General features: G+C 37.3%; 2 protein-coding genes and 1 non-coding gene across 3 annotated transcripts; 2 read left to right on the forward strand and 1 right to left on the reverse strand.

Annotated features, from left to right (window-relative positions):
* Window positions 1–2,445: 2,445 nt before the first annotated feature.
* On the forward strand, window positions 2,446–6,898 carry LOC126799722 (E3 ubiquitin-protein ligase HEL2-like). Its single transcript, XM_050526979.1, has 8 exons — window positions 2,446–2,630; window positions 3,080–3,264; window positions 3,685–3,987; window positions 4,365–4,573; window positions 4,654–4,702; window positions 4,804–4,893; window positions 5,033–5,095; window positions 5,281–6,898. The coding sequence occupies exons 2-8, from the start codon at window positions 3,097–3,099 to the stop codon at window positions 6,793–6,795; spliced, it is 2,397 nt and encodes a 798-aa protein (XP_050382936.1). The 5' UTR covers window positions 2,446–2,630; window positions 3,080–3,096; the 3' UTR covers window positions 6,796–6,898.
* Window positions 6,899–7,144: 246 nt separating this feature from the next.
* Window positions 7,145–7,217, forward strand: TRNAF-GAA (transfer RNA phenylalanine (anticodon GAA)). Its single transcript has one exon. It is a non-coding gene; the product is annotated as a tRNA-Phe (tRNA).
* Window positions 7,218–17,135: 9,918 nt separating this feature from the next.
* On the reverse strand, window positions 17,136–24,259 carry LOC126799750 (pleiotropic drug resistance protein 3-like). Its single transcript, XM_050527017.1, has 24 exons — window positions 23,877–24,259; window positions 23,414–23,537; window positions 23,215–23,300; window positions 23,015–23,099; window positions 22,722–22,881; window positions 22,555–22,631; window positions 22,376–22,429; window positions 22,201–22,291; window positions 21,789–22,090; window positions 21,439–21,717; window positions 21,017–21,330; window positions 20,682–20,842; window positions 20,493–20,596; window positions 20,251–20,404; window positions 20,023–20,145; window positions 19,857–19,930; window positions 19,427–19,759; window positions 19,054–19,344; window positions 18,862–18,945; window positions 18,599–18,732; window positions 18,256–18,483; window positions 17,941–18,112; window positions 17,595–17,849; window positions 17,136–17,490 (listed from the first exon to the last, which is right to left on the reverse strand). Exons 1-24 carry the CDS (start codon window positions 24,257–24,259, stop codon window positions 17,224–17,226), a joined length of 4,335 nt encoding a protein of 1,444 aa, XP_050382974.1. The 3' UTR covers window positions 17,136–17,223.
* Window positions 24,260–25,244: the final 985 nt, after the last annotated feature.

Here is a 25,244-nt window from a genome sequence, read left to right on the forward strand (position 1 = left end):
GTAATGTTATAAGCCTGCATTTGTGTTCCGATCCATATATATCAAGGAATTTAAACCCTCCCTCAAGGGTAAGCCAAGTGTTAGTAAGTTTTTCCGGAAATAGAAACCCTATGCACTATAAAGAAGCGGCCCTTGCGTCATATGACTAAACAACTCTTCCTTGTACGTGTAACAAAGAGTGTGAGAGCTAGCTTTGTCATTGCTAAGAGAGATTCGAGTGCTTTAAGATGGAGAGAGTGAGTAAGGTCCTTCTGGTGATCCTGACCACTGTTGCAGTGGTTCTGGCTTTGGGTGCTGAAGGGAGAGTGATGAAGGCCAAAGAGCAAGTTGAGCATCCACAGAACTTCTACGGAGGAGCTGGAGGTGCTTTCTTCCCAGGCTCAGGTCCAGGCATTGTTACTGGAATTGGGTTCAGCCCATCAGGCGTCTGCACAATCCCTGGTGGATGTATCCCTACTGCCGGTGGTTTCCCCACTATTCCTGGTGGCGGTATAGGATCTGGTAGCTCTTTCGGTTCTGGTTCAGTTCCAATTGTACCACATAACTGATTTGGCTGGCTGGATATGGATGGAAAAAGGTCTTGAGTTTGGTACTGGTCTAGTAATTGGGGTGTTTAAGTAGTTATGGTTCTGTGTTTGGTTTAGTGGTGATGTTTTTAGTTGGTTCCTGATCTCAGTCGGTGTATCTGTTTTAGGGTTTCGGGTTTTAAGCATTGGTAAGTCTAGAGTCAAGACTAGTACTGATGCTCTTCTTCGAAGTGCATCAACAGATCTACTAGTCCTTGAGAAATATATGTTACGGTTAAGTTATTATGTGTTAATCAAATCATATTTGGTGTGATCTCTCTCTCTCTCTCTCTCTCTCTGAGATTTTGTTCTTGAAACTCAGAATCATGATCTTGTTGAAAATTCAAAAAGACTAGCGCGCAATTCCAGAGAAAAGTTTGAGTAAGCTGATTATCCTCTTTCAATATGATAAATGGCCATGTTATGTTCATGCCTGAGAGATCTTTTATCGATCTGGTGTTCGAATAATTCATTCAACTTAATTGAGTAAGTTAATTAAACCCAGTACATTACACATCTAGCTTGTTGAATACCAAGATCCGTACGTAAGAGACAAACATGTAGCCCTAGCTAGCCTGCTTGTAGCAAGAACAGTGACTCCCAAGTTTGTAACGATTGACCAGGCATCCGAAGTATGAAGACTGAAGTATGAATGTACGATAGACGTTTAATTATAAGATTTTGTTGGTCACTTGGTCATTAAATAATTAAGATCTGAAGTACGATCATGTTAGCGTAATTAGGCCGGTTAACACTGTCCGTCTATGCATGTCCATCTTCAAAGCAATTGTGAGTTTGGTCACCAACCAGCTTCAGAAACGTAAATGAAGCAATCAAGTGGCTTTTGGGGAGTTCGAAACTTGTACGTTGGTTCATTGATGTCGCTTCTTCAAGATTTCACATGGGCGATGTTTTTAGGTCTCAATCACACAAGAATATGTTAAGCAATGTCTCAAGCCTTGAGACCATATATATGAATGATAAAATGTTCCTATTCTAGTCATTCCAAGCTTAAGATAGTAAGATAGTACGTTGTCCTTGTGGCCCTGTGGCACTTACTCTTTACTAGTTACACTAATTAGTTACCAGTCTTTAAACTTGGCTAATAATCAGAAACAATACGTACATCAAGTGACCACATGCACTTGCAAATTATTTTGAAGACTTCACGTACAAGAAAAATGATCATATACACTTGTTCATAAAATTCATACGTTTTATGGTTTAGTGAGAATTGAGAAGTATAAACAGATAAATTTTACTCATTAGGTTTAAATTTCAACCAAACTTTTCTTAATTTTGAAGTGCTTTAATTCAACTTTTATTCCCAATGTATGACTCTTGCTAACAAAAACATAATCATTTCTAAACCAGACAGTAGTAGACTAGTAGTGGCAATAGTCCTTTGACCGGTTGATACATGGTTGTGAGATCGAACTTAATATGCAAGAAAACAGAGTCATTCTCTATTCATCGACACCGATATCTCACAAGATATTATACAATGGTTCGAAGGGTTGTCGTATGTCAAATATTGAAAGGTTGCATCATCGTATACTTGATATCTGAAGCATACAAAGGACGAATTCGAATGTCGTGGAGATAAATATTATTAAAACGGGTAATTCATTCAACCCTTATGAATGTATGAGATATTTTGACCACAGAAAATGAAAAAACTTTTGATAAGAAAAAAATAGAGTAGGAAAGGAGAACAATTTTTTTAGAGGGAAAACCAAATTAGTACGGCGCAAAAAGGAATTTAAATGCCACGCTTGAACGACGTCGTTTCATCCCAATGGAAAAACCCTATACGACGTCGTTTTAGACCCTTTTGATTCCAACCCAAATAATTTGTAATCGGAGAGAAACAGAGAGAGAGAGAGAGAGTCAAGAGAGTGCCCTAGGTTTAATCACATGGATCTCCTTGTTTGCTGAGAAAAATCAAACCTCCAATTTCACTCGGATTCAAATTCTTGCTTTGGTGAATTGAATAGTGATCCCATATTTTTACTCTCACAAATCGTTGGGCTGTTCTCAAAGAGTCCACAGAGGGGTCCTGAGGTTCGTTTTCTCTATCAATCTCTGAGAATTAGCTGTAAAGATAGGATTTTTATGATGTTTGTGATCTGGGCATGTTTGGAAGAGCTGGAATTTTTGTGGGTTTTGCTTGAAATGGAAAATGTGGGTTTGGGTGATTTAGGAATGAGCTTGTTTAAGGGTTTTGGGGTTAGTTGTTTCTTTTTTTATTTGGTTGTGTTTGTATTGAAGTGCATTACTGTTTTATTACGTGGGATATAAGCAATTTGTGATAGAGGTTTATACAATGTGGTTTTGATAAGCTTAGTTGATTAATGAGGTTGGGTTTTAGCTCATTGCATAGGTTTGGGATGACATGGATTATTGTGATGAACTGATGATTATACGTTCTAAGTGAGTTTTTATGTTGAGTTCTGGGCCATAGTTTAGGACACTGCATGACATTATTGAAATTTATACATGTTATTTGGCAGAAAAGCGAAGAAAAACAATGGACGATAGCTGTGCTGTCTGTGCTGAGACACTTCAATGGGTTGCTTATGGGCCCTGTGGCCATCGGGAGGTCTGCTCCACCTGCATTGTTCGCCTCCGTTTCATCTGTGGTGATTCCCGTTGCTGCCTTTGCAAGAGTGAATCTAAGATTGTCTTTGTCACCAAGGTCAGGCATCATCACTGCTACCGTAGAAAGTTAGGATCTGCGCATCATGGTTTTCGGTTTGGTGCAATGTAGATTTACCATGCCAAACAAGTTTAATGTACTTTCCAGGGTTATAATGTGCTATGTAACCTATCTTGTTGGATCCAATCAATCCTCATAACAAGTTTCTTATTTTACAAGTTAATTATATTCCATGATTTATTCCTGTCTCCATATTTTTGGTAGTGGAGAATACTGAAGAAGATGAGTGCTAATATTATGGTATGCATATAAGATTAAATAAATTTTTTATAAATGATGTGAAGATACTGCTAGATTGACAGTTGATTGCTGTTATTTTATTTTACATGTTATGTACATATCTTGGATGTGTTTTGATGCTATTACATGATGTCATCTGTGTCTGTTTCATGTCTCCAGGCGTTAGGGGACTATACAAGGATGATAAATGACTTTTCTACTTTTCCAGCTCCTCTAGTGGAGGGTCAACTTGGACCTTACTGGTACCATGAAGGGACACAATCCTATTTTGATGATGTTGATCATTACAAGATGATAAAGGCCATGTGCAGGCTATCATGTAGTCTCTGTAATAAGATTACTGAACAAAGGAGTGAAGTGTCGAAGAAAAAAGGGGCATTTAAAAATGTTGAGCAGCTGAAAAGTCATTTGATTCATCGGCATAGGCTGTTCATGTGCAGTCTGTGCTTGGAGGGAAGGAAGGTGAGACATATTTTATGAAACTTTTCATAATATATCTTTTCCATCAAATTATGTGGTACTTCAAAATAGATCTTTTTCAGAATTACAATGTGGTTTTCAGGATATGCATTTCTGATTCTGATTATGATCATTTGACATGTATTGCTTTAGACGTAATGCATCATCATAACCTTGTTGTATGTTTATCTCGTTTTGAAGGGTTTATACTTAGGTTGATATTGCTTTAGACATGAGATATTATTCTAATGTTGTCAATACTTGTCATATGTCTATCTTGTTTTGGAGTCTTTATACTTATTTTTATGTCTTGCCAAAACTCTTCTTTCATTCACTTAATTTTTGCACCCTGATGTCTCTGACATTAAGTTGTAATACAGATATTCATCTGTGAGCAAAAGTTATACACTAAAGCACAATTGGAATGGCATACAGCGACAGGTGATTCCGAGGTAGATGGCAGTGAGAGTGAAAGAGGTGGGTTTAGTGGACACCCTATGTGTGAGTTTTGCAAAATTCCATTTTATGGAGAAAATGAGCTGTACATGCATATGACTACCGAGCATTTTACTTGTCATATATGCCAAAGGTAAGTTTCTTTGTTTATGAGAGGGTAAGTGCCTATTGCAGACCTTTATCAGACTGTAATTTCTATGTTCTATGATGTAGGCAGCGTCCAGGCCAGTATAAACACTACAGTGACTATGACAACTTGGAGGTCAGTTTTCATAACTCTGAATACTAAAATAAGTGGAATAACTTGTTGCAAGTACAATTTTATACTCTTGCTCAGTAGTTGATATAAAGTCTACTTTACAGGCTCATTTTCAAGAAGCGCATTTCTTATGCAAGGATGATGCCTGCCTGACAAAAAAATTTGTTGTTTTTGCAACCGAATCTGAAATGAAGGTGATACTTTAAAACTTGGTCTTTGCTTTCCTTCTTGTCTGCTGTTAAATTTGGACTTCTAAATTCTAATACATTATGTAAATACACTTGTGTTTTACTTATTATGTTGAGATGGCTCTGACTCAGTTTATATCTGTAGAGGCATAATGCCATAGAACATGGAGGGAACATGTCTCGCTCCCGGCGTAGCGCTGCTCTTCAGGTTTGTATAATATGACTGATTTCAGTCTTAGCTGATAACTTCTTCTACACTTTTGCCTGCTTTATCTTGTCTCCTAATGGTTCTAGGTATTTTGAAGCCATGTCCTGTATCTACTGCATTCTTTAAGCTTTACTCATTCTTAGGATGCCAATGTGATCATGTGTATTTTCTTTTGTCTAAACCAGATACCAATAGGCTTCTGGTGTAGGAGAAGTGATGAGGAGACTCATCATGGACCCCCTGGTGGAGAACATGGTGATATTAATGCTGAAGATAATCAACTTTCCCTGACTGTTCAAGCTAGTGTCGATACAGCCAATGCAGAAAGGTTTTGTAATACATCCTCCTCTGGGATTATTGCTAGCTGTTTTGAGTCATTAGCTACTACAGAGACTGAGTCATCTGTAAGATGCTCTAATGCTTTAAGAGAAAACTCTCCTAATGTACTAGCAGAAGAATCAGCCTTCCCTCCACTTCCTCTGGCTCGAAGTAGTAGGCAACAGAAGTTTAGAAATGGTTCTGAACGGAAGGATGGTGGCACAATGGCTTCTCGCGTTCGTCGCCTTAATACTGTACATGTCCTGAATTCTTCTTCAGCTTGGCCCACAGCAAGTCGTCAACCTAAATCATCTGTCAGTAGTTCTCAGCAGTTATCATCATCTAGTTCTCCTGTAGTTTCCCAGAGTAATACTGCAACAAGTAATAGGACTATGCTTTCCGGATATACAACTCCTGGTCCAGTTAGACAAGCTGCAGCTAATGGTCTTGTATCTTCCAATTTTCTTAGTACAGGGAAGTCACCTAGCACTAGTAAGGTTGGCCACTCTACTTCAGCCCCAAACCTTGTTGTGAGAGGATCGATAGACTCTGATTTTCCTTCTGTATCTGCTACTCAAACTATTAGGGAACCTGCAAGTAGTAGGATAATTATTCCCAAGGTCAGAGACGTTCAGACTGCCAACAAGTCCCTTGTAGAAAAAATCCGTGATGCATTAGAATTTGATGAGAACAAATTCACTACATTTAAAGAATTGTCTGGAATGTACCGCAAGGATTTAATTAATACAGGGGAATATCTGGCTTCTGTGGATCAGTTTGGCCTGTCACACTTAGTTCTTGAGCTAGCTCAACTGTGTCCTGATGCCGAGAAGCGAAGAGAGCTTGTTGAGACTTACAATTTCAATATGAAGAGCAGTGGTTCTCATGGAAAGTCAAAGAGCAGTTCTAAGAAAGGCAAGGAGAAATGCACAGATAATGGAATCACTAGTTCGAATGATGCTTTAAAGTTGAATTGTAAACCCCCTGTTGAAGATGCAGTGGTCGTACTGAAGAATGACCATCGCTCTAGCAAAGGAAAGTCGAAGATATCAGTTGAGGATGAACAGATCAACCTGGATTTGGGAAATCATGTGCCTATAGGTCAGAATGGTTCTCAGTCAGCTGGTGGCAGCTCAAAGAAAGTAGCTAACAAGCAACAAAAGAAGGTTCCCAAGTTTCTCAGAAACCGCCTCGGTGATGATGCTGTAGCACTAGCAGAAATAGGTGATGCTGAAATTGGTCCTGGCCTGATTGAAGAAAAAACAGATAGAGACAAGGATCCCCCTGAAGGGTTGCCCGTTCGCGGTGCTTGGCAAAATGGAGGTGGCCTTAAACTTGTGAAAATGACCATGAGAAACACTCCGAAACGGGGAGTTTTCTGACCTAAGCGCAATATTTACCAGTTAGTATTAAGAGGGATGGCACCAGATCGACCATTTCTTTTTGTATGAAAGCTTGTATATGGTCTGTGTTTTCCGCAGTAGTGCCCAGGTACATTTGCGGTAGCTAGACAATTGAATGAGTATCGCTAGACAATCTTTCTCCCATATTGCAAGAGCGAATTTTGAGTTCTGATGTTTTCTTATGCAAAGCTTATCTACCGGGAACTACAAAGTCTAGGAGCATTGAGGCTGCTGGTTAGAATTTCTCGAAGAAAAATTCTCGGGCAACGGTTGTAGAAATCGTGCTAGAACAGTCTAAATGTTAAAGATGAGCTTCTTAGTCAAACATGCGGGGATAGCTCAGTTGGGAGAGCGTCAGACTGAAGATCTGAAGGTCAGGTGTTCGATCCACCTTCACCGCATAAGAATTATTTTATATTTTCCCCATTCCTTTTCGAACGTTTTGCTCTATCGGTCTATCCTTCGGATTCCTTCCCACACCGTCCCCAATTCTTTCAGCTCGCAAGTACTAGAAATATAACCTTTGACACGTGACATGAAATCTTTAACTAACACTTTCATGCGGTATTCATATTCAATTCTGAAATTATTTTCAGTAAAAATGAAACCATTGCATTTAATATTTCCTGCTCTTGACCTTGTTCAAGAGTGCATCCCATAATATTGCATTGTTACTTTAATTCATTGATGCCTGCTTCTTCAAACTTCTTCATGGCTGTTTTTTTTCTGTTCAAGATAATCATCAACCCCGTCATCCAGCATTGCCTCCTCCTCATTCTCAGCATCGGCATCAGCATCCTCCTCCTCCTCCTCCTCCTCCTCCTCTGCCTTCTCCACCTTTTCATTATTCTCTTCCTCATCCTCATTCTCATCCGGTGAAAGTTTAAAATCATCATACTCAGTCACCAAGCTGAAATGCTCTATATCGTTGTTGTCAACCTCCACGCATCGTGGGTACTGGCAGTGGCGGATCCAGGATCAAATTGTAACCTGAGTTAATTGTAACGAAAAAAATTTCAACGAATCTGAACAAGATATCATATTTTTAAGCACAAAAAAATTAGATTATACACTAACTATTGTGAACTACTATATACTAATTCGTACATATTACATCATCATCAACATTAGACTTTTAATCTTTGAGTTTCAAACGAAATCTTATTGGCACTATCAACTAATTATACTATCTTTTTTAGCTAATTGGTTCTAATACAAAAGGATTCGAATACGAAATTATTAATAATTTGTTCTAGCCAAATGCAGTAGTATTTATACTTTGTGGTAAAGTTTAAATAGCATTTCAGAGACAATCACAACTACTCGTACATAGTAAGAATTGAGAATACCAATTATATTAGTGTATATTTGTATACATATGATGAGTTTTTTTTTCTAACCTCTCAAAAACTCACCTAGGCTGGATCCGCCAGTGGGTACTGGGTACCAAGCGGTGAGTACGTTTGTTTACTGTCTCCTCCACGTCTATCTCCTTAGATTTAAAGAGTTCATGTTGGATGGCGTGAGCGATTAATAACAGTACACGTCCCTTTTCATCTTGCTGGGTTTCTTTGAGGACATGTTCGATAAGTCTGATGGGGTTGTTTGGCGATCAGAATCCTCAAGTTTGATTCCCGCCCGTGTCTATTCGAGATTCTCAAACAGGACATCGGGCTCGATTTTCCACGACCAGCTCAAGTCTCTCTCCATCGTGGAGGATATATATGCTTGTGATTTTTGAATGCCTCCTGTAAATGGTTAGGATTAGGGATTTAGGGTTAAGGGTGATAGAATTAGGAATGAGAGTCCCATCACTCCCATGAATAATCTCAAAAACAAATTTTTTTTGGAGCAAACAGTGACAAGAAAAATCGGAAAACACTTGCAAACAAGCAGCTTACTAGAAAACTCGAGTTTTTACTTTGACTATCACAATGCAGAGCAAATTGTTGTTGCTTACAGGCCCAATTCATGTAGAAATTCTTCATCCATAATATTTATTTGCAGGCTTTTGTAGCTGTTATGAATTCGGCTTATGTAGTTGACAAAGCAACACATTTTTGTAGTTTTGATTTTCATGAGACAGCTCCCCCTGAAAATGTAATCAGGTATCCAGATGTAAACTTTCTCGAGTCAACATCTCCGACCATATCTATATATGTGTAGCCAATCAGTTTAGGGTCCCCACTTCCAAAACGTAAACCCATTTTGAAAGTACTTTTGAGATATTTGAGAATCCACTTCACAGTATTCCAATGCTCTTTTCCTGGATTAGACAGATACCGACTAACTACACCAACTACGTGTGTTATATCTGGTCTTGTACACATCATAACATACATCAGGCTTCCTATCGCTGAGGCATATGCCATGCTCGTCATTTCTTGCTTTTCCTTCTCACTTGCAGGACTCTACTTTGAACTGAGCTTAATTATAGTGACTAGCAAGTGGAGTAGCAACTGGATTTGCTTTCTCCATGTTGAACCGCTTCAACACGTTCTCGATATATTTTTCTTGTGATAACCACAATTTCTCATTCTCACGATCATGAATAATATTCATACCAAGAATCTGCTTTGCGGGTCCCAAGTCTTTCATGGCAAAACTTACTGAGTTTTTTCTTCAGTTTGCTAATCTTGTCACCATCTGGTCCTACAATCAATATGTCATCAACATACAAGAGTTGTATGATGAAGTCACCACCTGAGAATTTCTTCACAAATACACAATGGTCTGAAGTTGTCCTCTGATATCCTTTCTCGATCATGAAGGAATCAAACTTCTTGTACCATTCATGCTTTAGTCCATACAAACTCTTTTTCAGTTTGCAGACTAGATTTTCTTAGCTTTTGACTTTGAATCATTCTGGCTACTCCATCTAATTTCCTCTTCAAGGTCACCGTGAAGAAAAGCCGTCTTCACATCAAGTTGTTCAATCTCTAGCTTTAAACTTGCAACCAAACCAAGTACCACCCGGATAGATGTCATATTCACCACGGGCGAGAAAATTTCTTCAAAGTCAATTCCCTTATTCTGACTGAAACCTTTAATGACCAACCTTGCCTTGAATCTAGGTCGTGTGCTATTATCCTCAGTCTTCAGCCTATACACCAATTTGTTTCTGAGTGCTCTTTTACCTTTCAGTAATTCCACCAAGTCATAAGTCTGGTTCTCATGCAAGGATTGCATCTCTTCTTGCATGGCTTCCAACCACTCCCCCCTTGTGGTCATCGGTCATAGCCTCTTCATAAAACTCTGGTTCTCCTCCATATGTGAGAGTAACAAACTCATTTGGAGGGTATATCTTTGAGATTTTGTGTTCCCTGGTTGATTTGCGAGGGCCTGGTGCATCTTCCTCATTATCAGTTGTATCATCAACTAAACCATCAATCATTGCATCATTTGTTACATCATCGGCATCTCTGGCTTCTCTCCTGCTATCTTGCTTTGTTGACGGAGGAACTTTATCCGAACTTATAGGAAATTCTCTAGGTTTCTTAGGCTTCTCAATCTACTAAGTATCTTCGATGTTCTGATTTTCAAAGAAGACAACATCTCTACTTCTGACAATCTTTTTATTGACAGGATCCCACAACCTGTACCTGTATTCTTCATTTCTATATCCAAAAAATATGTATTCTTTTGTCTTACTGTCGATCTTCAATCTTTCATCTTTGGGAATATGAAAAAATGCTTTGCAGCCAAATACCTTCAAATGATTGTATGAGGCGTCCCTTTCGGTCCAAAACTTATTCGACACGTCACCATTCAATGGGGCTCAGGGAGAAAGGTTGATCACAACAACCGCAATCATTAGAGGTTCACCCCAAAAACTCTTAGGCAACTTGGCATGATATACTATTGTTTTGATTCTTTCAACAATAGTTTTATTCATCCTCTCAGCCACTCCGTTGTGTTGAGTCTTCGGAATAGATCGTTCATGCCTAATTCCGTTACTTTTGCAGTAGTGTCTGAACGCCCCCATGTATTCTCCCCCATTATCAATGCAAATGTATTTCAGAGTTATGTCAGTCTCTCGTTCAACTCCAACATGAAATTGATTGAATACTTCCTGCACTTTATCTTTAGTCCTTAGTGCATAAGCCCATACCTTATGGGAATGACTATCATTGAAAGTAACAAAGTATCTTGCACATCTGAGAAAACTTGTGGCATGGGGCCACACACATTAGAATGTACAACATCTAAAACATTGGATTTCCTTGAAGCATGGAAATGATGGAATGCCGCTCGATGTTGCTTTCCAACCAAATAGTGTGTACATGATTTTAGAGAAATATCTTTAACATTGACCCCAAATCAAGTACAACATTTTTTCGGTAAATGTATACAGTGATCTTGCTCTTGTTGACCTACCGTGTGTAAATTTGGGTTTTTTTTTGTTTTTTTGTTTTTTTTTAAATGTGCTTGTACATTTGTGAAAGTACGAGCAGAAGGACGTACTTTTCAATAACTATTGGCGTAGAACGATTGAAACTCACAAACTCGATAGGAAGAAGAAACGATTCTTCACGACTTAAATAAGGACACTAGAGTGCAGCTGTTAACTGTTATATGTATTGCAAAATAATGGTCGTCTAGGTTAAGTTGTTAACTGTTATATACTAGCTCCTCCACAAAGTTAAGTAAGAACTGGTATAGAGGCAATGGGAGACAAGCTTTTCTACCGAATGCGACTTAATTAGTGAGTGACGTCTATATGTTACACGTACAGTGATACGAAAATGTGCTTAGATAAGGTAATGCCAGACTGCCAGTACAAGTTGACATATACTGAGTTATATTATGTTCTTTTGTTATTTTTATTTTATTTTGAAGGATATTCTTTTGTTCTTAGCTATGTGGTTCCCCTTGAAGTGTTTTTCGTACTGCTGTTTGATAGCTATGTGGTTCATACCTCGAGTGTTTTGGGGTCTAGTGTTATGCTTGAGCTTTGTGCTGGTCGATTGTTCTGATTATCTATTATCTTACTAAGTGTACCTATTGCCAATGCGCTGCAAATTCTTGCAATTGGAATGCGATGTTAAGTTATAACGACCTGATCCTTTAGTAATTCTGACCAGTTATTGAACATTTATAAGGTTCTTTCCTTTTTAGTTAAAATCTAACAGAATGACGTTCTTCATTAATAAGGTTCTTTGATATTTCTTGTCTATTAGATTTGTGACCCAGTTTTCTTGTGCTGTTTCCTTGTAAACAGTATTTTACTTGTGAGGACTTTATATTGATCCTACAGTTTTTTTACTTGTGAGACTTTTTTTTTTCTGAGGTTGCGAAAAGTTGTTGCATTCTGTCATTGTTGGATCATACTATAAAAGTGTCTTTGATTTGCATGATACAGTTGGAAAAGATTACTGAACGAACTAATGAGGAAGGTATTGCTACCCCTGTGAACCAGTCAAAACAGGATAAAAGGTGAGTTGTTACTTCCTCCTGCAAAACCTTATGCAATTTTATGGTTCTTTGACTTTTTTCCTTCTTAATAAAATTTGAGTATCTTTTATTCTGCTTGACGCTATTGCTGATTTACGATTCAGAGAGCGTGGTTTTGAATCTGATATTGGGACACCCTTTATGCTTCCAGAACAAGATGAAATTTGCCTCACACCGCCGTAAGTTTCTTGAATGACCCTTGTTGGTGATCTCCGGCTTAATTTCCTTCTGCTCCGGTCACCGGATCGGTGGCCGGAGACATGAAAAACCCAACTGGCAAAAATGCCGATTCGGCAACCCCTCTCTGCTTGCTCGGGTATTGTCATTAACTCCACCCACGGTGGTCATCTTCAAAGATAGATACAATGTACTGACACACATTCTCACATCGAGGGAAGTACCAGACACATTCCCTAGTGCACCTATAAATAGGTTGTCAAAACTACCTAAAAGAGGTAACGCATTCCTAAGTTCTTAACTCTCGAACTTATTCCGTTCCGAATGATAACTTAAGTTTCGAAGGGTCGAAGGCCGGCACACCGCTTGCCCTTTGAATTTGACTTGTTATGTGTAGGTCTCACTGAGCAGACACACCGAAATACAAAGCTCCCGTAACAACCTCTATGCATGCTTGGTTGTAATTTTCTGCATTATTTTGTAATACGATGTCCCTTTAATTTTGTCTTTTTGTTATGTTTTCTAATTGATTTCTTTATGACTCAGGGAATTTGAAGATGTGAAATCTGAAGAATGTTGGATTGCGACTACTATGAAACAGTTAGAACAAAAATAAGAAATATGGTCGATGTTAGTTGCTGCCTCACACCTCGAGTTCCTTTAATAGCCAGCCTTAATTTTGTATATATTGGAGTCCCTCTTATTCCGTCCACTTAAGTTTTCTGTTTTTTATTTTTTTTTATGACTCAGAGTCTCAGACCATGGGAAGATATGAAGACTGCAAAATGTGCGGCTAGGGGCAGAGCTAAGAGAAAGCTCGCTCAGCTGCGACATCGGTGTTAGTTTTTGGTTATATGTTGTTGCCTTTTATATATGCCTAATGCCTTGGCATAAAACGACCAATGGGAGTTTGAAGTTCATAGTGTTAACGACTTGAATGAGACTTTAGTTGAACTTTGGTTCTCCAATGTGTTGGTTAATGCTTTCACAAGCCATAGGATATGCTTTCAATCCTCATTCAGTGGAAACATATGTTCAACCTTTTTGGGTGTTTTCCAGACAATAACAGTGGATTGGGGCCTTCATACAAAAGTTCGAATTGGAGTCTAAGCTTTTTCAAAAGAAATTACTCCTGTTGTGATCGCAGCTTTACAAAGTAGTCCAGATTGTAGATTGATTGGTGTTTTCCAGAAAATAAACTGTGAGCATAGCTTGGCAAATACTTCCATCTAAATTGTTCCTAGGCCATGGAAGAAATTAATCAAACTGATTCTTCTCAACAAAAAAAAAACTAATCAAATTGATAATTCAAATTAGCTAATCTACACCTAAATAATAAACCAGATTTGCTAATGGGACCAGAGTTCGTAATCAATGTAATCAATCTAATCTACGGTTTGAAAAAAATTTCAGTCATCTTGGAGAATCACGTGATAATGTTCAGTGGTTTTTCTCACCTGTTATATTTTGACACGTGAATTTATTACACTAATTTTATAATTTTACATATTGTTATTATTTGTGAAATAACCTTCATGTGTATTGATGATTTTGAACTAGAATTTCATGTTTAGAGTTAGGGTTTATGTATAGGATTTTAGAGTATAAGTTGTAGGGTTTTAGAAAGAAACTCAAAATAGTATTTGATAAAATAAATTAAATATATATATTTTTAATAAATTCTGAGTGTCAAATGGTGATGAGAATAAATGTCTAGTAATTCTCTTCACCTGTTATATGTTGACACGTGGATTTATTACACTAAAATTATAATTTTACATATTTGTATTATTTGTGAAATAACCTTCATATGTATTGATGATTTTAAACTAGAATTTCAGGTTTAGAATTTAGAGTGTAGCCGTGTAGGGTTTAGGGTATAAGGTTTTAGAGTTTAGGGTATTAGAGTATAAGATGTAGAGCTTTAGAAATAAACTCAAAATAGTCTTTAATAAAATAACTTAAATATGATTTTTTTATATTAAATCTGGAGTGTCCAATGGTGATTAGAATGAATGTCCAGTGGTTCTTCTCACTTATTATATTTTGACACGTGTATTTATTAAACTAAAATTATAATTTTACATATTTTATTTGTGAAATGACATTTATGAGTATTAATGATTTTGAACTAGAATTTCAGGTATAGAGCTTAGGGTTTAGGGTTTTAGAGTGTAGGGTTTATAATATATGGTTTTAGAGTTTATGATATTAGAGTGTAAGGTGTATGATTTTCAAAAGAAACTCAAAATAGTCTTTGATAAAATAACTTAAATATGATTTTTTTAAATCAAATCTTAAGTGTCAAATTGTGACTGTGTCACGACCTCGAATTTTCAAGTGAAAGAACTCGAAATTGAAGCCATGAAAAACTCTAAAATAATCTTAATTAGTTTGAAATCATCTTATAGTTACAGCAGATCGAACTGAGTTCAAAGTACGACTCAATCGATTTGATTATTACAAAAGGAGTTTATAATTCAAATATTATAACAAATGGAAATGCAAAATCCGCTCAATCCTCACAAATAGAAATAATGAACTTCGAAATCTTCAGAGTAACCCTCCAATTTCGCTAATTCATACCTACAGAACTATCACGTACACCATCGAATAGGTGCATCGGGATTATAAACACAAACTCGGTAAGCTTTGCAGCTCGTATGAGTAAATCAATAGTATAACATGCATAGTATGCAAGAGAAAAATACTGAAAATATTTTATTATAAATGTACTTATAAGTCACAGGACGACCCATCTGGATGTCCAATAATATCTGAAAATATAAGTGCTCATGAGACATTGGGCAACCCATATGTTTACCCAAATTACATTTATAATACGGGTACTCATGAGACCTAGGTACTCATATGTTACCCCTCATGCAGTACACCGTCAGACACTGGGCAACCCATTTGTTACCCAATATCACACAAATATGGGTACTCATGAGACATAGGTAACCCATCTGTTACCCCTCATGCAGTACATCGACAGATATACTAGAGCTCTAACTAAATCGTAACTGTCACTTGGCCAAGGCTATGTTCCGATACTACCAACACGTCTGAAGACAGGTCCGAAGACAGAAAAACGTTTTAACATGACTCAAGTTAAAACCACGTACAATACAATCCTCACATGTTATTGTACAACAACCGAGAGACTCTTGCTCAAATAAAATAAATATTGGTTCTAAAAAATTTTTGTTTTTGGAAACTAGAGTTTCTAAAAATCTCCTTTTATACAATTTCCAAAATCGAATCCAACTTCCGTCGTCAATAACTTTCACATACGACGTCCGATTAAGGTGAGTGATGTGTCCACGAAATCGTATCGACGAGCTCTACAACTTCCGTGAAGAAAGTTTTCAGAGACGAGCGACGGAGTAAAAGTCGACTCCCGTGTCGCGGAAACGTAACGTTTTAAATTTCAATTTCCGAAGTCGATTCTTGTTTCGTCTGACATCGGCGAGAAAACGAAAAAAATGTGATTTATTCAATTCTCATGTTAAATGACTTACACGAATTTTTACAACGCAAACCCGAAAAATCGGGATATTACAGATTGGAAAGAAAGACCACTATACATTGCCATGTAATTCTTTGTACAATTTGAAAAATTTCTCAGTACGGTTTTCTCACTGAAGCCCCATTATTGATTAAAGTATTAACATTCGTTGTAAACTCCTTAGTAACATAATATTCAATTTAAACTATGTTGAGTGACATTGAAGAACATCGTTTGACCCAAGTTTTAGACCCGGCCCAAAGTCATGTATGCATCCCTATTACTATAAAGCGGGCAGCCAAAAGTTTCACCAAAATGTGAACTGCTGAAATTGCAAATCTCTTTGCTAACTGATACTATACAGACATGTGTATAACAATCAATTTTCTCAATTGAATAAATCAATGAAGTTTTTTTTTTCCGGAAATTAACCGCTCACTCTATCAAATAAATAACTATTTATTCTTACACATCCAATAAAGTGTGAGTGTGAGTAGTTTATAGTATTATATAAGTCTCATCCATTATTATTTACTATATATTATAGAGGGGTCATGTTAGCTACAGTAGCTTCGAAAGCTACAGTGACGGGCCTTCAATTGGTATGAAACATGGCCGAATAAATTCATGAACAAATTAAAGCAGTGCTGAGCTTTTCAATCCTATAAGTTGTATGCTTCCTTTTCTATAATTCTATGTGACATGTATGGGACTGGTCTGTGACATCATGGCAGGAAGTATTTCCTCTGTGGCAGGAACCTAATAGTAATACTATAATTTATATGTCATGTAATTTGTTGTGTGATTCTGGTCTCTCTACTTAATAGCAGCTGATTTGCTTCTTCCATATCAAGAAGACGCTTGCTATTGCTTGCATCTGATGGTGTGCTCGTGTGTTTCTCTTTTCTTTGTTCTATCAAATAGCTTCATTTGGCACGTTGAATTTTATCGAGAAGAAGATTGTGGAGCTTTGAGTTTGGTGAATGAAACAAGTAGAAAAATAGCTCTCTAGCTTCTCTGTTAGGACTAAACTGTGCTTGTGCACCCTAATGTTTTTGTTTATAGTACGCTTATGTCGAGTCTAGCTATTTAGCTGGACAAGAGGATAAAGCACAAAGCTCACACTACTAGTTGGTGCTATTTACCTTTTATTATTGATGAGTATGAATACATAATGTTACAATCGTATGCTACCAGTGACAGAAACTACAAAGAACTAATTTCCTCGCTATAATATACATATATACATGAACAGGAGATTTCAATCACCTCCTCTGGAAGTTCAAGTGCCCAATACAGTAGGCGAAAATACATGCAAAAGTTATGGGAAATGCAATGAGAACTACTGCCACTAGAGGCAACTGATCATGGTGAAACCCAAAGTAGTCTTCCAAGAAGGCAGACACTGTTTTGGGTTCACCAAATACGATTACCTCCTTGTTTATGTCTCCATATTGTGAAGTGAGCAAACCGTTTAGTGACCAAGATGAGGGAGTCAAATAATACAACCAAATCCACCATTTCGGAATTTCCTGCAAGAATAGAATATCAAAGTGATCTTCGTCATCTTACTATAGCTATCTACTTCAGCTCATACACGTTAGTGAAAAAGGGTAGGCTAAGGCCTAAGGCTTACCGGCTTAGGAACCAGAAAACCAGAAAATAGGTTATACAATGTGTAGAACACTGAGGACAGAATTGCAGCTACCAAGAAGTTTGGTGTCAACGAGACGAGCATCATTCCCATGTAGTTGTAGTATAGCAGTGAACAAAATAAGGCGTAGAAATACCAGAAAACCTTATAGGCTGAAGCGTAGTATCCAATCATTGGATATGTGATGATCATAAATAAGGCTGCCTGGATAAATATATAGGGAAGTTCCACTGCGACCTACAGTAATCAAGAACTTTAGCAGCACAACAAATTTAAGCTTCTTACTGGTACTAACTTGTAAGTATGTATACATTTAAGGAAAGTGTACCTGTGCAACTGAAAAAGCCAATGGTGAATACATCCCCACAAATTTTTCTCGATACATGACAGTTCTCTCTGTTGCAACATATTGCAGAACAGTTGCGCAGTTATTTATGCCCAAGAAGATGACACCGGCATACATAGAACCAAATATATTGAATAAGCTCTGCTGGTCGGTTCTAACAAAAGTCATTGAAATGGAAAAAGAAGGTGGTTAGGTACTTAGGTTTGAGTTGTAACTTGACAATACAATAGAACATATTTGAACACTTGTTCCATTAGGTGAAACTACATAGCTAGGCACAGATAAGAGGGGGCTTACATTTTTTTCCCTTGGTTCCAATACAATGTTCCAAAAATTAGAGATGCAACCACAGTATGCATGATGCGCATCAAGTTATACGAAGGACTCCTCCAATAAGATAAGTGCTGCTTCCATAGGCAAGATTTGAACTGCATCCAGCCATTTTGTGAAAACCGGGTAGCAAAATGCAGATCTCTGGAACCATGAGGGGGAGTACTCAACTGTCTTGCAAGCTCTTTATTGTTCCTGCAAATGTAAATGTATTATATAGGAAAGCTTTCATATCAAGGAAACCTTTAAAAAAATAACATTACTCAATCAATGCTCAATTCAATATAATTAATTATGTTACTGTACTCACTCATATAAACTAGATTCTCTGTAAATTTGGGCAAAATTAACACCAAGTTCAGCTTCAGCTGATGTAGAAGTGATGTCTAACATCCAGGTTGCTGGATTGTAGTTACTTTTGATCTTTTGAACCCCAGGAATACTCTGTGCCATGAAGTTCGAAGGTTTAAATTTTTCAGACCAAAAAAAAAGGTTTACATTTGTACAAAAAAAATAAACTTATTTTGCTTAAAGCAACTAGTATGTCCCAATCCATGACAGAAGCAAACTAACCTGAAAATATTCGATGACTCTACTTGAGTGCTGACCCACCTGTCCTGAGTATATCATATGCCCTCCAGTTTTCAAAAGAATTAGCTTCAAATGAAAAATAGTTAATTACTTATCAAGATTTGATGATAGTTGTTGCAACAAGTAACACAAGTAACTGTATCAACCTTGTTAAAGAAATATTTTTAGTTTTACCTCATCAAATGCTTCAAATATATCAATATTCGGTTGGTGAATGGTGCAAACAATTGTTCTTCCCGTATCAGCTACATTCTTCACTGCTCGCATGACTATTGCAGCAGCTCTTGCATCCAAACCAGTTGTAGGCTCATCCATGAAGATTATGGAGGGATTCGAAACTAGCTCAACAGCAATTGTAAGCCGCTTACGCTGCTCATTTGACAGACCACTAACTCCAGGTATTCCAACCAAGGCATCTTTTATTCCATCAAGCTCAATGGTCTCAAGGACTTCATTGACAAACTCCTGCAACACATGATAGTAATTTTAGCCTGATATGAACCTAAAGGAAACATTTGATCATGTCATCTACAAATATCAGTCTTACAGTTTTTGTCTTTGAATCAATCTGAGAAGCCAGACGCAGCCAAGCAGAAAATATCAGAGACTCTTCTATAGTAATTTGTGGAGAATGAACATCGGTTTGCTCACAGTAACCCAATACCCTAGCAAATGTTTCTTGAACCTTAGGATATCCACCAATCTTTATGTCCCCTTCAATGTAGCCAGTAGTCTTTCTGCCTGCAAGAACATCAAGGAGAGTAGTTTTTCCTGCACCACTGACGCCCATCAATGCTGTAAGAACACCAGGTCTAAATGCCCCAGTAATGTCATTTAGAAGTTGAAGTTTCTTCTGATTAAATCCGGGCTCCCTGGTTTCCTAATATGAAAATTAGCAATCATCAATGTCATGAGATGTGAAAAACACGTTAGCACTACAAACACATTAAACTTTATGCTAAATAACACAGGGTTACCATGGGAATAACATAGTATTGCACATCTTGGAACACCAGTGTCAATGGAGTAAAAGGTAAGACCATCTGTCCTGCTCATCGAAGAAAAGGCATGGTAAAGGATCTGTAGAATCATTGGAGACAATTAAGGGAACTAAAAGCTTATAGTAAAATTTGTAAGCATTACCGGTGGTTTTAGAAGGATAAATTCTTGAGTTTTCTTTCACTTGGGCATCATCGAGGGTATCATCAGTTCTTTGAATTTGGGCAAGCTTTTCATGTGAAATGATACCATGAGATGATCCAGGAGCTGAATTTAGAGAAAAGGAGGAACCGATGTGTTTCAAGTTCCAGTTCTCGAGTTGAAATAGAACAACAGAAAGGAAAAAGAGAAAAAGAAAGGAAGTTAACTTACACTTCAAGAAACTCAATGACAAGATGAATCCTATGTTGAAAAGCAACGTGAATCCAAATAAGGCACCAAGTGATATCCAATAGAAATATCCATTGAAGTTTAGACCACGGCTTTCAAGTGTTTCACGCCCGACAGTAATGTTTGTTGATAGCATCTGAGGAAATATAAATTGTAAGCCAGAAAATGCACTTTCAGTTGCCTCAAATAAGAGAAATGAACAGAAATGACAGTATATTTCTCACTGTTTGCCATCTTGGAGAAAGAAACTCGTTCACTGAAAGACCTATCTCCCCATATGTCAGTGGGGAAACCCAAAATCCCCATCCTAACCAACCAGGCATGGAAGCTGCAAGCACCAACATTACTGATTGAGTATATGTCTTTGGTTAATTTTTAAAAATAATAGGGAAGAAAAGGTAGAACAGCGTTACGTTTTTTGATAATGAATCCGCTGAACAGTAACAGGAACAATATTGCAAAACTACCAGCCGTCATTGTGGCAACAATGGTCTGAAAGAATGATGCCAGGAATCGGAACATGGATATTGATGTTAAATGAACAGCAAAAAGTAGAAAGAACTGGAGGATGAATCTGAAAGAAATATATCATAACAAAAGTTCAGCCACAATTAGCAGATACTATGTAACATATCTTGTGCACCTAACTTCCAAATTAAAAATTACGATGACAAGTCAGTAAGATAATGATGATCCATAGAAAGCTCAAAGTATAGATAGCATACGCTTATTATTCAGATGAACTCACCTTTGGAACTCAGGACTGTATCCAATGACATAGTAAGTAAGAGAAGTCCAAACCAGGGCTTCCGCAAAAGAAACAGGTACTTTCAGAAGTGTTGCCGGAATTGCATAAGCCCAAGCTGGATAAAAACACAGGTCTCTCTGCTTATAGAAAACTTCTAGCCTTTGAAGTGTCATAGACATTTCAGGAATTCCATCAACAAGAAGTATGGTAAGAGCAAAGAATAGGGAACCCATGTAGTAGTTTGCATGAAGAACATCAATATCCATACGAGTTCTCAGAAATACAGTCATGGTGATAAATGCAATGATGATAAGCTGCAGTGAGAAAATGTTACCATGTTTAAAAATACAATTGAACTAGAAATTAAGTGTTGAACCACTAAATGAGTTTTAAGGTATTAATTTAATATCACAAACTTTGACCTGAACTGTCTTGAATACGTAGATAAAAGAATTTCTCTTCATGAGAAGAAGTTCTCTTGACGAACAAGCTCTGAAAAGTTCCCATTTCGAAAGAGAATACACACTAAAGGAAAGAGCATTGTTATTGTCTTGAAGTTCATCAAATGGCTCTAAAAGATCCTCATCTATCTTCTTTCCAAAAGAAGATGCCTTGAATTTTTTCAAGAACATATCAACAGAGACATAATTGTAAGGTTCTGTGCCGTACCAATAGTGTGCTTGATCTTTCTTAGAGATTACCTGCAGAATTAAGATATTAAAATTTCTGCTTTAAATAAAACAAAAAACATCACAAGCTGCAATTTACTTGCCTCTTGGATGAAATCAGCAACCCCTTTCCTCTTAGGACACTTAAACCCACAACCCTCAAAAAATTCCAACACATGATCCCGGGGACCGTGATAAACAATCTTCCCTTCTGACATTAGAATAAGGTCATCAAAGAGCTCAAACGTCTCTGGTGCTGGCTGAAGAAGAGAAACTAGTAGAGTAGAATCTGTTATATGCACCAGCTGCTGAAGACAAGCCACAATTTGGAATGCAGTTGAACTGTCTAAGCCATTTGTGATTTCATCCATGAACAAAGCTTTTGTGGGACCAATGATCATCTCCGCTGGAATATTACCATACACATCCATAAGGTAGGTCAAAGTAGATGTCGGAAATTAGTAGCCTCAGTACAACAAGCAAATGTTAGTTATAACCAATCTTTAATTGCAATACCTGTTGTCAACCTCTTCTTTTGACCACCAGAGATACCTCTTAGCATTGCATCTCCAACTAGAGTGTCAGCACATATATCAAGTCCAAGGATCTGCAAAACAATGACCAAGAAGAAATTATGAAGAGTTGCAGACACACATTATAGGAAAAGAGAGCCAAAATTGAAGAGAATTACCTTCAAAATGTAGTCTGTCTGGAGGGTTCTTTTTAGTCCTTGGAGAGAAATAGCCTGTTATGATTTATTTCATTGTCATAATCAACAAAGGTATCATAGCCTTAAATGGTAACAGAAGGTGCATGATACAAATGAACTTTTAAACAAGGAAAGAAGGATATCAGAAAAGCTTGAAGGACCTTCATGTAGGTATCTATATCTGGATCTGGAATAAACCCTGCCTCTTTCTCTCTTTTACTGACTTCCAGCATAATATCTTTGTAGGCAGAAAAAAAAAACCATTACTATCCTGCATTAAGAGGTTGCATTCAACTAGTAACAATAATGTAGAACTCAGCAAAAGTACCAGCTCGACTTCCAATTCCCTGACACCGGGCTGAAAAATCAAGTATTTCCCTGACAGTCATCTGAGGAATATGCACGTCAAATTGGCTTATATAAGCTGATGTTTTCTGGGGAACAAACTCTGCTAGCTTCTGTCCATTGTAAGTAACTTCGCCAGAGAACTGTAGAAGAAAAAGTCATTTAAAAAAAACAATCTGAAATAAGAAGATAAACATGTCACAACTCACAACCAAATCAATAAAAACTAAAAAGACATTCAAGTAGTATAGACTATCTATAGAGATACTACAAAACCTTGAGAGATTTTTCCAGATTCCCTGATAGAGCCTTTAAAAAAGAGGTCTTCCCACATCCTGGGGGGCCAAGCAGTAAAGTTAACCTGCAATAGAATGAATAAGAACTGAAAGGTCCACATGAACAAAGACTACAAGTCTACAAGGAAAACTGGATCAGTTAAGTCAAACAATACAGTAAAGTGAATGATGCTAGACTACCTTCCAGGTTTTATTGAACCACAAAAGTCTTTGATTATGCTTATCTTCGCCTCACGTGTTTTCAAACCTGGAAATTTGGTAAAGAGCTATGCAGAAAAATTCAAAACCATATTTAGAAGTCCTGAAGTCGAATTGAACAAATAAACAGAACTTGTAAGCTAACGTACTCCTAATTATATTGCGAACTTTTTCTACTTACATTAAGCGTGCTTCTGACAGAGTTCCAAAGAGTTGGGAGGGGCTTTCCATGAACTACCTCACACACTGCTTCCACACTCAGATTCTTATACCTCACCTCCACAGTGGGCAATTTGATTCCAACCCTACAAAAATAGTTCGGGATGAACCCCAAGGAAACATTTTTTACCACATGAATGAACAAACTAACAGGATAAGTACAACCATCGCACGTACTATCAGCACATCAGAATGGAAATTAGGTAAACAGAGATATGAGTCCTATGACAAAATATCATATTTTTCAAGAACACCTTGTCTGACTTGATTATTAAGATTTCTCCATGCATAATGAATGCAGTCATATATCCACTGGCATGTAGGCTAACAGTAGACTGTTGAAGCATACATGAGTAAGTGCAGCATCAGCTTCATTTGAATAGAAACATATATAATAAGAAGGCAAAAGAGAAGGAAGTGCTTACTTGTCGATTCTTTTCCTAATTTTACGCAAGAGACGAAGATTGTCATTCTCAATGTGCTTAATGAGCTTTTCTATGAAGACATGCTTTTCCATAGCTCCAAGCTTGGTGACATCAACCACCCGCTTTTCTTCACCATCAAGTTCACTTCCATCATCACCCTTGTCAAACAAAGATGATTTGAGCCGTTCAAACGTTGGCAGTCTCTCAATGGCTGCCCACTGCACAGCATATTGAGCATCAGTATCACCTTTGGCAGAACTCAATTCTGAATTGGCTCGGAAACTAGAGTTATGACTCTGAATTGATGACCTAAAGCTTCTTCCTATCTCTTCCAACTCAGTTCTTAACGACTCTATGTCATCTCTGCCAACTATCTGAGCCATAGTTGTTAACTATGAGACAACTTGTAGAATGACTGACTGGAGGAGTATATAAATATGCAGGATTCCTAAGCTGGGTTTCCCCTTAATCTTAGTGCCCAAGCAAGTTGAAAATGATGCTTGTTATAATATATTCTCCAATGGGGGAAATTCCAAACAGAGAATTTAAATACAGAAATTTACATGTGAGCTAGTATGTTGCTCATAGCTCTACAGGGAGAATTGTTGACCTTTTCTGTATTGATCTCAAATAGTCTACATGGTATTTAGATTAGTTAACTAATAGTTTTATGTACAATCAGGATCTGGATTAGTCAATGAGATTATCTATTCTCACGCCTTTCTAATCCTCAGATTCAGTAAGTGAATATACCCTGTTTAGCTCTATGTTCATAGCCCTTCATAAGCATATTTCTGCATTTTGATTGCTTGAGCATATGGTTTCGGTCAAATAACACAGTTTGAGCAAGTAATTTTGAATTTTTATCAATTATATAACTGCAGGCCATGTTACCGTTGTAACGATGTAATACTGCGAAGGATCAAACTTGCCATATCTCAAAAATCAAAATTAGTTGTTCCTGGGTTTAGGTTTGGCTAATCACTAGTTCAAAGTCAGCATGATATAATATTATGCTGACTACTTCAATAAATCTTAATAGAGAAGAATACTTGGGAAATAAGCATGGCAAGAGGTTCTGCATCACTTTACCCTTGCTTACGCACCACATTTTAATTATTAAACAGAGAGATGTGGATCTATTTTTACTTATATATCATTAGCAATCTGACTAAACAAAGAGAAGTCCATTTAGCAAAACATTGCTTGCTTGGCAAGATATACAAGCTAACCATGCTTTTTTTTTTTTTCCGAATGACTTGTGTATTATGAGCCTATCTGTCAGTATCTTTGACTCTTAATTGCTACATCCCTCTTCTTCATACATTGTAGCTCACCATGTTCTTATGTAGAGGGAAAAGTTGCATT

Source organism: Argentina anserina, chromosome 6 (assembly GCF_933775445.1).
Source record: "Argentina anserina chromosome 6, drPotAnse1.1, whole genome shotgun sequence".
Classification (NCBI taxonomy): Eukaryota; Viridiplantae; Streptophyta; class Magnoliopsida; order Rosales; family Rosaceae; genus Argentina; species Argentina anserina.